The 14,545-nt window shown below is 38.1% G+C and overlaps 1 protein-coding gene across 8 annotated transcripts in view; it reads right to left on the reverse strand.

The window, feature by feature from the left end:
* micu3a (mitochondrial calcium uptake 3a) overlaps positions 1-14,545 on the reverse strand; it is a 48,403-nt gene that overhangs the window by 2,724 nt on the left and 31,134 nt on the right. For 2 of the 8 annotated variants that reach the window (XM_080302393.1, XM_026170351.2), the window contains exons 8-13: positions 14,394-14,435; positions 11,208-11,303; positions 4,669-4,763; positions 4,383-4,554; positions 1,151-1,259; positions 850-1,007 (exon numbers count right to left, since the gene is read on the reverse strand). In XM_080302393.1, the coding sequence (XP_080158519.1) occupies positions 850-1,007; positions 1,151-1,259; positions 4,383-4,554; positions 4,669-4,763; positions 11,208-11,303; positions 14,394-14,435 (672 nt within the window). The remainder of the gene's footprint in view (positions 1-849; positions 1,008-1,150; positions 1,260-4,382; positions 4,555-4,668; positions 4,764-11,207; positions 11,304-14,393; positions 14,436-14,545) is intronic. The other 6 variants (XM_080302394.1, XM_026170353.2, XM_080302395.1 and 3 more) reach the window with 3 other exon arrangements.

The following is a 14,545-nucleotide window of genomic DNA, read 5'->3' on the forward strand; positions in this document are numbered from 1 at the left end:
TAGCGTGTAATAGACACGCCGGTCCACAGTGTCCATTTCACACTTTGCCTCTCCAAAGCGTGAAATGGGCACGCATGCAGAAGCTGCAGTAAGCTGCAGTACCAGTAGAGGGAGATATTTCATTTCAGGCCAACATGAAAATAATAAAAGTAAAGCATTTAAAGAGACATTACTAATGCATTCATGAGCAAATTAGCCACTTAGCTTAATAATTTCTGGCATAGTGGGAGCTTAGAATGTACTTTATACCTTTCTTGGTCACTGTGGACTTTATGGCTTTACATATATTTTCTTCCCTTGTTGCAACTTGCGTCTCCATTTCATGCTTTAGAGAGGTAAAGTGTGAACTGGACACAGCAGACCAGTGTGTCTATTACACGGTTTGCTGTCATAGGCTGTGAAGGCGCCTCGTGGTATCTGGAAGTTCAGCAGCAGATCTTTTAGGTTCTGTAGGTTGTTTGTGTTAATGGAGTATGTGCCCATGTGCCCATGTGCCCATGTGCGGTTCAGTTGGGCTCAGGCATGCTACACATGTACAGTTCATCTGTAGTTTACATCTGGCCATAGAACTCCCAAACTATAGCTGCCTTTGGGTGCTCAGTACTCAGGCAGAGTATAAGGCAACTGGTCAAGTGGGAGTACACCCTAAATCTTAATGAGAAACCTGTCTCTTTGTAAGTGCTCTGGAACCCACTTGACCTCAGACCTTTCTGCGAAGGGAGGTATATTTCTCAAAAGTGGTTCCTTTTTCGTGTCCTGGTGACTGGCTGTGCTTCAAACTTTTTCTAAACAAAGATTTTTCAGTTGGAGCTGAGTGCACTTTTTCTCAAAAAGAAGGAAGTTCTTTACCCTGGCTCCCCTGTGCAGCCGGTCCTTCATGATACCAATGAACTCTTTGTAGGACAGCTGGTCATCGTGATCGACATCGAAGATCTTGAAGATGGTGTTTACAAGGTGACGTGTCAGCTTGAGCCCTGTGGCCACATACACCGCTCTGGCAAACTCATCTATCAGGGGAGAAAGTAAAAATGACTTTGATCATTTGTCTAAGTGCAGCTGAGTGAAAAACCTGAAGGAGAAAACACAGCATCAGTGAGTGTAAGCAGAGACCTTCGGTGCCCGCATTTCAAGCTCAATACAGTTTTAATACCTTGTCCAATGGAGCGTGCAGCAAAGTTATACATCTGCATGGCAATGGCAAAGTCTTCAAGGTTGTTGAGAAACTGGAAGAAGGATCTGAACTCATCAAAGGTGATTCCCTGAAACACAAGTAGAAACAGTTAACAAAACAACTGCAGGGAGAGGTACTGGACAGAAAGAAGCTTGGAAATGACAAATATCGTTTGAGCGAGACTGTGAAGGTGCATTTAAGTGGCGTGCATACAGCATTCCTCAAAGTGCATCTAGTCATCTGTCTGAAAAATTAAAAAGCTAAATGATTATTCAAGCAATTCCATGACATGGCCTCATGAAGGACGTAAGAAGTCATTCATGGGGTTAACCATCGTATGTGTGTATGATGTGGAAAATTTTTCGTTTTCCTCAGTGGCTTTGGCTTAATTCTCAAATTGCAGTTAAAGTTCGTATGAGAAATCTTTTACAGCATTTTGTTATTCAGAAAGAGCTGCTCTCTATACAGTGGCATTTTCAAATGTTTCAATACAATTTGGCAAATCACTAAGCAGAACACTTATTGATTCTTTTTGGAATAAAAAACTCTGTTTATTTTTTACTGTATAAAATGTTGTGTTGACTCATCACATGCAGAATAGTCCAGCTAATTGTCCACATGTTTAGGTCAGTAGTGTAAGTAATAAGAGTAAGTGTAAGCAGTGTTGGGAAGGTTACTTTTAAAATGTATTCCACTACAGAATACAGAATACATGCCCCAAAACGTATTTTGTAACGTATTCCGAATACGTTACTCAATGAGAGTAACGTATTCGGAATACTTTGGATTACCTATTACATTATCATGCTTTTTTACAACTACATGAATGTACTATTGCTGTGTGATTTATTACTTTTACTGAAGGTTATTCGCCATACCAATACCAATCAGATGTTTAAATCTTAATATAAAATGAGTAACAGCAGGTTGACGTTAGGTAAGGCTACACTTTTTGCAGCGATCTCGTATAGAAAACTATTCAGCACGTATATAAAACAGGTCCGCGGCTCTGAACCGTAGTAAAGCGACCTCTGGCTAATACGTCAGGTTCGTGTCGGGCTCGTGGCCGAAAACTAGCTTTACTTGGTTGTTTGCTGTGCGTTGAAAGGCTGCTCCAACTGAACTTATTGTTTTGGAGAAAAACACGAAAAAAGTGTATAGTCGAGTCTTAATAGCTTACTTACAACTGGGCTCATCAGGCACTCTTTTTGGCTGCAGTTGTTATTATTATATATACATGCTTCCAGCTCCCGTTTCTGCTCGGTGACAACTCGTACTTTTCCTTTTACTCGCTCCTCGCGCTCACAGACACACAAGGGTATGGCAGTTCATTCTCCCTGCAGCACGGACTACACTGCCCATGAGGCTACATTCTTTAGGGCTATGCCTGTAACACTCTGCCTATTGCCTTCATATGAAATCATTTTTGTGAATCATTTTTTTAAATATTCACATCATTATGCGGGCTGCAAGTAGAGGTGACATGGGCCGCGAGATTGAGACGCAGGCATTAGAGCCTCTTAATGCGCCTTTTGTTTGGGGCGTGGAAACCAAAAATAGAGAGGGCATAGCCGAACATATGAAACAGGAAAATACCACCGTGTAATCCTTTTATTTCAGCAAAGTAACTGTATTCTAAATACCACCTTTTTAAACGGTAACTGTAACGGAATACAGTTACTCATATTTTGTATTTTAAATACGTAACATGTATTCCGTTACTCCCCAACACTGAGTGTAAGAGATCTTATGTGTTTTTTCTGTCTCTGCCCATTAAAATGGAACTACCATAAAAATGAGAGACTCTTCAATTCTCTAATTGTGAGAAAACAGACAAACAAATTCAGCAGAGGTTCAGATGATTCCTTCTACTACAAAAGATTTTCAGTTTTATTCTGTTCATTGTATAGTGCTGTGTTGTCAGTCAGTTTTTCCTTACGTGCTATGCAAATGTATAGGTTTTTTGCTTTACAAATTAGAATGTAAAACACTGCGCCCCTGAAATCAGCATGTGAATAGAGTCACTAGGACATGCTGTAGTTGTCACTAATCCTTGGAAAAAATATTAGCCTTGTATTGTTGGCACTCAGTGTCAGAGACACATGAATTGTGCAGGTTAACTATAGTGTTTTTCTGCATGCATGAGCTGTTTAAGGAAATGCATTTTTTCAGCTTCTGTGACCTTCAGATATGTTTGGAGAAATATACCAAAGCAGTTGAAAAAAACAGTAAAACACATTGCAGTGTTTCATCTCCGTAAAGTAGCATAAAGTGAAAACCAATTGGAATGTACAGTCTAATTGTTGGGATGGCATGTGTTCATACATTGAGCATTCACCCAGCACTAACAAAGGATATAAAGGATATTGTGTATTTCATATCATGAATAACCAAAGTCCATCTGAGCAAATGGTTGTGAGGTGCACCTCATGCTCTTTGCTGTGAACTTGCTGTAACCCTATAACAGATGCATAATTCAGAAGATAAAATATTATTAATCAAATAACTAAATGTTTTTTTTTTAAATTACATGATGAAATGTAGATTAAAATAAATACAAATAATTAAAATACAACAGCTTGCTGTGTATCTTAACCTTGACATTGCTTATATGAAGAAAAAAAGAGAAGGTGGCAAATTAACTTAATAGCAGGATAGACTGACAGATTGTAACTGCAGGTTGTGAATTATACGAGGCAGAGACCAACCTCCTGCTTCTTCCACAGCATGAAAAGGAAAGAAGGCAGGGACAGAAATAGAGACGGGTTGCATAAGGACTACATGCCAAAGTCTAGCTAGATAGCACAGATAGCACAGATAGCACAGATAGATAGATAGATAGATATAGATAGATATAGATAGATAGATAGATAGATAGATAGGTAGATATAGATAGAGATAGATAGATAGATAGATAGATAGATAGATAGATAGATAGATAGATAGATAGATAGATAGATAGATAGATAGATAGATGCAACTGAAAGTGTAGTGAAATGTGTGTTTTTGTGTGTGACATGTAGTGAAGCAATTGAGCGCTCAAGTGTGGAAAGCCACAACAGCCTCAGGCAGAGACAACAGTTTGAAATTACAGGTACTCTAGATGTCTAGAAGGTAGAAGCTCCCATACAGGAAGGAAGAATTTCATTATTATTTCATTACTGATCAATGAATTGTCCAGTAAATAACTGTGCGCACATGTATACTGTACCTTTTCATCAGGTATACACTGGCGGACATTTTCCAGATAGGCACTAATGTTTTCCACGTTTGTGAATCGCAGCAGGATTTTGGCAAAGTCTTCTTCACTGATAGTCGTCATACCTTTAGAGTAAGTCAGGAACTCAATTTCCAACACCTCTGTCTGGAGGTTATCCATAAATCTGAAAATAGAAAGAAAGGACAGTAAAAAAGACAAAAAGAGAATTGTTCTATAAATCATCCATTCTGCCATGTGGTTAATACTGTTAGCGTTAGCACTCTTTCGGTTCTAGTACCTGTAGAAGTCATCAAAGGTAAGCTCTGCCTTCCCCTTCTTCCCAAAGAAATGGACCAGTAGTGTGGTGTCAATTGTGATGCTATCATCTGCTCGCTATCAAAGAGAGAGAGAGAGAGTGATACGAGAGACGATCAGTGACTAAATGACAAACCTCAAGCGTCATGGGTGGAGAAGGACGAGTCCATCATTAGACCAACATGGCCACCGCTGTGCCAGATTAGCAGGAAGCAGGGTTCTATTGCACGTGTGCAAAACGTGCACTGGATGAGCATTACAAATTACATTACAAATTACATCACAAATTTCAGTCACAGTCATCAGCTCAGACAAACAGTCAACAGCCATCATGAAATCAAACTTACCAGTCTAGGAAGCATAATATGATGTGAAAAACAGTCAGAAGAGCCAAATAAAAATTTACAAGCAAACTGAAGTAAAGCAGGTAAGTAAAGAAGGGAAGTCAGATTATATCTATTAAAGAAATCATTCTCTATGCAGTCTAGACTGGTGAGTAGTGATGCTGTAGCAGCGTGAAACACAGACTGATACAATGTTAAGGAGTACTCAAGTATCAGCCCAAATAAAGAGAAGGCGGTAAGATCATAAGTCATGCCTACATTCACAGAGCCAGTGTGAAGGTAACGGTGGAGGTGAACAAGAATGCAGGAGGAAGGAAGACAACACTTTAAACAGGTGGAGTTCATTAAGGACAGAGAAACAGACGAGGTAAGCAGAAGACATGAAAGGAAAAGAAGACTTGTGGAAGAGCAACTAAGTGCAACACAGACAAATACATGACAAAGACACATCCCATGCATTTCTTCGCAAATGCCACATTGACACACCTAAACAGAACCTCAAGTCACCAAAAGCAACACTAAACAAAAACCACATAAGCACAAGTGCAGAGATTTTGTGAGCCGATTCCACCTTTTTCCGTCATCAGATGTGTTTGGTTGCATATCCTTCTAGTCTCCCTTGAGTGTGTGTTGACTCTGTGACCCAGGTCATTTAAAATCCATTCAATGAGCTTTGGGTTGTTTCGACTGTTTGCTCTAGCTTTAATCTGCTGGTTAACACCTTGTTTAAAGCAAAGTGACACAATTAGGATTTTAAGCCTTTGCAGAAACTTAATCTAAGTATTTAGTTCACTATTTTCTGTTCATACACAGTAACATACTTGTATCTTTCAGAAAAAGGTGACTTTTGAGCAGTTCCAGAAATGAATCAGGCAGCATCAGGACAAAAAAGAGAGGAATTCAAATACACATCTTCTCTCTATTGACCTGTCATGCCCCACCCAGCCAACCTTCATTTCCAATCTTTCACCATGCTGAAGAATACGCAGACATAAGATTAAATAAAATCTCATGTCCTTCTAAGAAGGAGCATTTATGGCATTTCAGTCATCATCATAAATATCATCATCACCACGATGCCATTCGTGGTTCTACCTCAAGAGTAAAATCCTAAAATCCAGTGTGGGACAAGAAGAAAATGTGAAACAAGATCACACGTTTATTTAAGGGACAAAATATCAAGATTTGTTTTGTGATTTGTTTGGTGTCACACAGTGAATATTCATTCAGTCAGTCAGAAATGTCTGTAAGTGAGCTGCAGTCTTTCTGATAGAGAGGAAACCATCCCCACGGATAAGAATGAAAAAAAGTGATCTTACAAAAAACAACTGATGTGACAAAAGTCATTAGAATTTTGCTGGGCATTTACCGGGCTACATTTTAGGCTTTTATTAAATTGTTGTTATGTATGAATTAATAAAAACAACTAAAAACTCTACAGGTTAAAGTAAATCGTGTTTCAATTACAGATTCTTTTGGTCATCAATGCACAATATTAACAATAAGCTGCAGGAAGATGCAGATGTTCAAGGCAGTAAAATTCTTAAATGTATGGTAGATTAAACTGGAACCACACTGGTAACTCACACAATAAAAATGTCTTGTGAGAAACAAGCATTAAAAGTAAACACTGTAGTAAGACCACTCTTAGCTTTTGGTCTGTTGCTGATTCACTTAAGAGTCTGGTCTTTCAGTCTTTGATTAGGGACAAAGGAAGATTTCCTTTGTGTAAACACAAGACAAACTGAAACAATTACAGACTTATCATTGCTGTGTCTAAGTTTTCTGTGTCTCATTTACTAGACGTTCTTTTCATTAAGTCTCTGATTACGGACAAACAGGACAAAATTTGTTTTGCTCTTTTATCTCTGAACTGACGCATTACTGTCTTTATGACACATGAGCTGTTCATACATCTAGACAGTATCCAGGTGGTGTGTCTCTGCCTCTCTTCCCTCCCACGTGGAGTTCCCTTAATTCTGTTTTGTTGTTTTGAACTCAAAACAAGGAAATCATTTCGCATTATCTTTATTCAAAACTATTGTGACTGAGGAGTTTATGTATCTGGTGGGTGTCTATTCACCGCTGCAGTGAGTTATCAGCTGTTGCACAAAGACTTGTACTAAATGTATTTCAGGAGTCTTCAAGATATATTTTGAAAAAGGATGGATCCACAGCTACAGGAAGTAAAGCCTGCAAATGAGTGGAATGGTTGGAGTGATATTTACTGAAGTGTACAAACTAGCAAGGGAAATTACTTAGATTACTTAGATTGATTGTACACTGTGGGTGTAGGATATAACACCAGTTATCTGAGCTTTGTTAAAAATAGAACATGTGGTTAAAAATTAATTACTAAAGCTACATTAAGAGATTTTTGACCACTACTTTGGTCACTACCAATTCCTCCATTAACTTTAATTAAGCTTTTTCACAAAAGAAGCTCCCGATGCTGCTAAAAAATGAGCTAGACCAAAGTAATAATAAAGTTGCAGTCAGATATTTTGAAATTGAAAGTAGTAGCACTGAAACAATTTGATCTAAAGTTTTGATTATTTATGTTTAGTCCATGGTAACCTATTTTTCACTGGATGCTGTCTTATAATGTTGTTTGATGCTAGATCATCAATAATGTGTACCCTCACCATGACCACAGACTATAAAGAAGTTTATTTTAGCCAATACATCTTATATGTTCAAGTCTCTTTAAGTGTAATCTCTTCTACCAGCCAGCACGGGGCGACTTCTTTGGTTGCTAAAAAATCAAAAAGTGTAGACATCTGCTTTGTTTGCTTCTCTGCTGTTTTTAATAAGTGCTGGCCGTGTACCCTGTTGTGTGGTTTGTTGCTCTGTTGTTTTTTTGTTTTGTTTTGGGGTTTTTTTGTTTTGTTTTTTTTGGTTGTTATTGTCTTTATTGTCTGTGTTCTTCTGTCCCACTGTTTGTGAATGTGTAAAAAATTTTGAAACTTGCATAAATAAATACATTAAAAAAAAAAAAGAAAAGTGTAGACATCTATGGGTAAATGGCCCTCGATTCCCCTTTCTGGATAAATTCAATGGATTATTTGCTAGCTTCGATTCTTACTGAACACAATAAGATGCTCATCTTCTAAAGTACGGCTGCAAATAGTGTCCATAAGGATGATAAAGCAAGTTGTGCCTTTGGTATCTTTCTCCATTTGGTATCTTTTGGTGTCACAGTCAAATTGTAACACCTGTAATGTCTGTTTTTCAAAAAGATTAGATGACAACGATCAAAGTGTTCAGCTTTAAAAACACAAGTTGGCTAATAAATTAGCAATGGCGCAGAGGCTACAGCCACCTTTTAATTAGTCCATAATCACAATGAGCCTACCTCCCTTACAAATTTTAGAGCTATTTTTTCTTACATGTCTAACCAAAAGAATTTTGTCATTGTGATGTGCAATAACTTTGTCATAGCAAAGGCTTTCAAGCATCCAGATCAGTCTACCAACTTGTCGACGTAATGCCAAACGGATCATAACAAGCTTATCATTCCTGGAAGTGTGGCGGTACTAGTGTGAGCTCATCATCCCCGTGACAACGTAATCGTTACCACGCCCACAAGGCACGAGCCAACACCTGGTGCATGCATGTGTCTATTTGTCCATCTGTGTGTTTATCTGTGAGCTTGTGCAGTCTTTGATCACGAAGCTGAGGGTAAAAACAGTAATTACTGATGTAAACGCTAAACGCTGTTCCTCACCCTCCCCATCTGTGAGTAATACTCCGGAGGAAGAGCTCATTGTGGGTCTTTAGTCAAGTCAGTCAGACTGTCAGTCAGTCACACCTTCCAGGGGGAAAAACAGCCAACCCCCCCTTTCCGTTTCATGGCTTGTTCAATTTTCTTGCAATGACTTTTATCTCCCACATTTTCTTTCTTTCTTCTTCTTCACATCTCTTATCATACCTTTAATCTTATCCCACCCCCTGCTCTGATTACGCTGATTTCCTTTCACCTCACACTACCCGTCAGTACCTCCTTCACCTGACAAACAGAGAGGTGATTTGCTCGGTCCTACACTCCCTCCTTTTCTACCTGTCAGTCAGTCCCTCCTTCTCCAGACAAAAGGAAAGAGGTATAATGGTGACTAATCTGTTGAGTAAACACATCTTTCTCTAAATACAACCTGGTTCTTTCTTTTCACCCAAATGTACTTCCCGAACTTCTTTTCTTCTCACTCACTTTGTTCCTGAACATTTGTTCTGCCTGCTGACCTGTGTCATCTTCCTTTGGCCTTTTTCACCCATTTGTTTACTCTGATTTTATCTCCTTCGCGTGCTCCTCACCCTCATGTTTTCCACTTATCTGATATCGCGTCCTTAAAGATATGTTATATTTCTTTGAATTACATCTTTTGCCTGGCTGTCATCTTGTTTGTCACTGTTTCACATTTTTTTCTTACTTAATTTAATCCTAAATCATTTCTAATCCCTTTTATGTTTAATATATCCCTCCATTAAAAAAAATCCTTACTCTTTTCCCCCCATGTCTGATTTTCCTGCTCTGTCCGTCTGACATCCCGGCAGATGAAAGGCTGCACGGTGTAAATACAAGGTCAACCCCATTATGTTTCACTGTCATTACCTCAACCTCAGCTTCCGCTGCCAACACAGCAGACAACCTGTCATTAGTGAGCTAGTCTGTTAGCACTATTTTAGCTGTTACTAATGATTACCAGTCTTCAGAAAGTACTATCAGGAAGACACTTTAAGCTGCAATTGTAGAAATAACTGGAAACACTAACTTTGATTTATTGAGACAGCTCATTTGTTAAACCACCAGTCATGAAATATGTTAAGAAGTATCAGTTTGATGAACAGATATTCTGGGATCCAAAGAGCATAAAAGCTTCTGAGGTAATGTCTCAGCAATTATTCTATCATCGCCTTTTCCTAGCTTGGAATAGTGCATTAAAACAATAAGGATGAGGTTGGATGCCTGCTAGTTCCGATTAGTTCAGCTCACCATCTGGTTTTAATTTTGATCCCAGGGATTTTGCAGGTTGTTTTTTTTTCCAAATGTTAACCTTTTGTGTAAATCATAGTGTAAGATGTTGTCCTGTAACTCCTCATGAATTCTACTGCGTGAATTTAAGTTTGTAGTGATAAAGAGACAAAGATTTTGTATGTGCTCTGCAGTCAACCGTCTTATCCTTGTTAAACACTTGTGGCGCAACGTGGGAATGATCTGACACCAAAGCTACGCCACTAGTCACAACACGGCACAGATAACAAGGCACAGATACACATATGAAGCAGAATGAAGACAGAAAGAAGGTGAAAAAAAGACAAGTTATTAAAAAAAGGACATTAAAATCTTTGTCATTTAATGGATCAGTACCGATCAACAACAAAGGCTAAAGTCTTTCAAAATATTCATAATCCAAAAGTAAATAAATATCTTCACAGACAGAGTGAAATGACTTAGGATGGAGCAAAACAGGAAACATTTGGAGGATGCTCACATTATTTCATTCAAATCCACAGTGTGTCGAGTAGAAAAAGATATTTTCTCACAAATTAAAGGTAAACATTGGAGCTTGAATGCCAATTTTAAATGTTTCTTTTAGAACTCATCCAAACAAACATGATTTCACACTGAAAAAAAAACCAGTGATGATTTCTACATTAGTCTAAAATTAAATTATTACTATTTTTAGAAAGAAAAACAAAGAAGAATGCTGTGGGACAAAGGAAGGAACGCTGGGAAGAATGATGAGATATTTCTGTTCTAACATCTAGGAAACAAAGAAAGAAAGCAAGGAAACGTATCATCACTATCAAGCCAAACCAGAATAAAAGTTAGAACGACCAAAGCTTTTGCAATAATCCCAAAATGACTATATTAGAGTGAAGATTCAAAGTAACTTTTTTGGTGCATTTGCACTTCAACCATTAACACATGACTTCTCTGAAGATTGGAGAATAACTGGGGTGTGTGTTTCAAGTAAAGCTTTTATTCTCAGGGAAAAGTATTATATAGTATATAGGATTTCGAGTTTGATTCTGGCCAGCTTGATGGAACATATTTCTTGTGAACGTGTGGGGGTATTTGGATCCTCTATGTGAACTATCTGGTGCTGAAGAATGAGGAAAAAAGTGAAGGATAATGAATGCAGGGGTGAAGGAACAGTGGACGATTGGGTATGTGTACCTCCGCCAGGTCAGAAAAGAGGACTTGACTGGCGCTTCGCCTCAAAACGTCCCAGTAACTCCGCGCCACAAACTCCTGACTGTCTTTTTTTAGCACCTGTAGGAGTGGTCAAGCAGGGCCAGGGTCAGTCAACCTCCAAATCAACCAGTACAGGAAATAAACGTCCATTACCCATTCAATCAGTTGTCATTATAAGTAAACATACACAGATTATATCTCTGAATTTATATGTGAACATACAGGTGGATATTTAGGAAAGGTGTCACATGGCACTCACTAGTTCTCTCAATAAAGGAGACCCTATCCATTCAAACATAAAAAAACACAAAAACATGTTAGCATCAAACAGGAAGGGGCATACACAAATAGCTAGCTTCTCTGCAGCTAGGTTTAGATTACAGGTAAAGGAAAGGATACTACCAACAGGGAATCATCAGGATGATGATGGATGTGCTATTCTGTTTAAATCACTGAAGCTATAACTCACTCATGTTGCTGACTCAGCAACAAACACAAGGAAAAAAAAATGTTTTTAAAGAAGAAATATATGAAGATGTCACCCTATAGCACATTTTCTTTATTAAATAAGTACTTTAGGCAGTTCTATAGCAACAGTTGGCTCTGTTAGCAAACGTTATTCTACCTTAATAAAGGCTGACCACGGTGCTGAGCTTCTGACCACCCACCTCGTCTCTCTCTCCAGGGAGAAAGCAACAGCAGCCATTTTAACATGACCCTGCAATGCTCTTAACTTCAGTGCGACAATGCGGCTATCCATCACAGCAGTGACAGGAGGAGTGCATATGTGTGTCTGTCTGTGTGTGTCTGTCTATGTGTGAGACAGCATGACAGAGAGAGAGAGAGAGAGCAGTGGCTGGTAGTGTATTGTTTCTGACAGCACACTGCTGATTTTCACTACACTGCAGGCCGTTTCCACTCCACATATAAATTACTACTCATAACAGACAGCTACAGTCACTGTCATTACATCTCAACAGACACTAGGTACAAAAAAGCACTTGAAAGTGATAAAATGGAACTATAATTAAATGTCCAATGTTTCAAATAATGAGGTCCTGGTGATCTCTGTGAGCGAAAAGCTCAGGCTTGGAACCCTAACCCAAAACATTCAGTTTTAAACATTTCTTTCTGCTTTTATGGCTAAAAGGGAGGCAATGTCCTTAATACGGTGATCTAAAGTACACGGCTCTGGCTGTGATCACAGAAGCACCGCTCACCTGCTGTTCAAATTTTTTGTTTGCAATGGACAACCAATTAAAAGAAAGCTGTATTAAAAGGATGGTGGCTTTTGAGCTAAATTTGCTTTTCTCGTTTTTCTCGGCTGCATCAAGAATAACAGAAGTAAGGATTATTTTGAACTTTGAATTATGCAAATCTTTTCTAATACAATCCAGGCAGGAAAAAACATATAGAATTTAAGTATAATTAATTATTTAAATATTTAAACCATAATATAAAGCATTTCAGAAATGTCACACGTGATTATTATTCATTAATATGCAAAATTTTGTACAGCAGCTTCAGTAGTTTTAGTCATCATCATTGATACCCAATAGCCAATCTCCAACTATTTCCTAATGATTGATGCCTTAATAATTGTTTTCCGACTTAGAGCTCATCAGGTTACATACAATTAATAAGTCAAATCTATCAGCATTTTGCACAGGGTTGGTAAATAAGAAATATTCATCCTTGAGAGGTAAAAATCTGTTTCATTTTCGATCTCATAAGGCTCAACAGACAAATTCAACCTCTTTGTGTTCTTTATGTAAATATGATTTTGTTCAGACAACAGAAACATATTTTTGTATGTACCCTTGGCCTCCTTCCCTAAAAAATCTCCTTCTATATCTTTATATTAACAAACTTCCCCCATCAGGAACAAACAATACTGCCAAAAAATACAGCACATGTCCTAAAAAGGACTAAAATGGAGTCTGATTGTCTTTAGAGCTCTACAGGGTCTCAGGTCATTTTAAATTACATCGCTCTCTTTTTGTAAGAGTTCATCTCTCCTGACCCCTTAAATGTATTACTCTTTTCTTTGTCTGTCCATTAATCATCCCTCAATCAATCAATCAGCTGACTTGACAGATGGGCAACCTTTCTTGAATTTTTCCCTTCTCCCTCTCTCTTTCTCTTACATTCATCCTTCAAAGTAGCTTACAGAGTACATTTCACTGATAACAGAGGATCAGGTGGACTGGGTCAAATTTAAGGCTTTTTCCATCATCAGGAGCAGAAGGGAATGACAGGCCTTTTTATTTTTATTAAGGTTTTTAGACTCCAGAGAGTCAGTGTATTAAAAAACTCTGCTGCATATATATATATTATATGGAATGTTTAAACTGAACGCAAAATAAAGGCCATTAATGTGTGATTTAATGTGTGATATTTAAAGGTCCTGGCAATCTATATTAATTTAAACTTGGCAGGGTTGGTGTGTCCTTATAATTAATGAACAGATATGATTGATGTAACTCTTGTCACCTAATTTTTCACATTAAACTTAATAATTGTATCTAAAAGGCATGGTGACACACAGACTGCAAAGCAAATGTTTTAGTGACTGAGAAACAGTTCAGATGTATGGAAATATATATGTGTCACAAGTGGCAGGTGAGCTAAAACACAATCACAGACAAATCATTTATATTTTTTCAGCTATTCATTTCCACACAGCAGCCCAAAAATATTCATTGGAAATGTTAAAATACCTCCTTGGTAATCACTGCAGCAGATTCACGCTGTCTTGGCCGGCTCTGCTCTCGAAGCTGAATTGTGTCTCGCTTGAATGATTCTGACTTTTGACAGTTTGGAGGGCAGAGCCCAAAGGGAAAAGGTCACTTTGAAAGTGACCTCATAACCTCTGTGATTGACAGGTTCAGTTTACTGTGTTCAATTTAAATATTTGCCCATGATTATGTTTTATTTCACATTATTATTGACACAAATATAATTCCACACAGGTAAAGTTTAACATATTCTCACATGGTTTCACAAAACTTAAGCTTTTTGTTACCATAAGGTTTCTACTCTGACTGATTGCTAAACAATAAAGCTGTTGAACTGACCCAGCTAATAAAAACAGCCTATTCTCTGCTCCATAAATATCTTTATCTATCTAAAAAGCAGAAAACGAGACTATGCCATGTGGATACCTACGCTGTTCATGGGGGCAACCTGATATCCATACAGCTGCATACTCTAACACACAGAGAGAGACACGAGGAAGAGAAAGAAGAGGACAGAGCATGCAGTCAGAGAGGAGGAGAGAAGGTAAAAGACATGTTAGTACATGCAAGGAAAGAGGATGT

The sequence above is a fragment of the Astatotilapia calliptera genome, chromosome 6, assembly GCF_964374335.1.
Source record: "Astatotilapia calliptera chromosome 6, fAstCal68.1, whole genome shotgun sequence".
In the NCBI taxonomy this organism is placed as follows: domain Eukaryota; kingdom Metazoa; phylum Chordata; class Actinopteri; order Cichliformes; family Cichlidae; genus Astatotilapia; species Astatotilapia calliptera.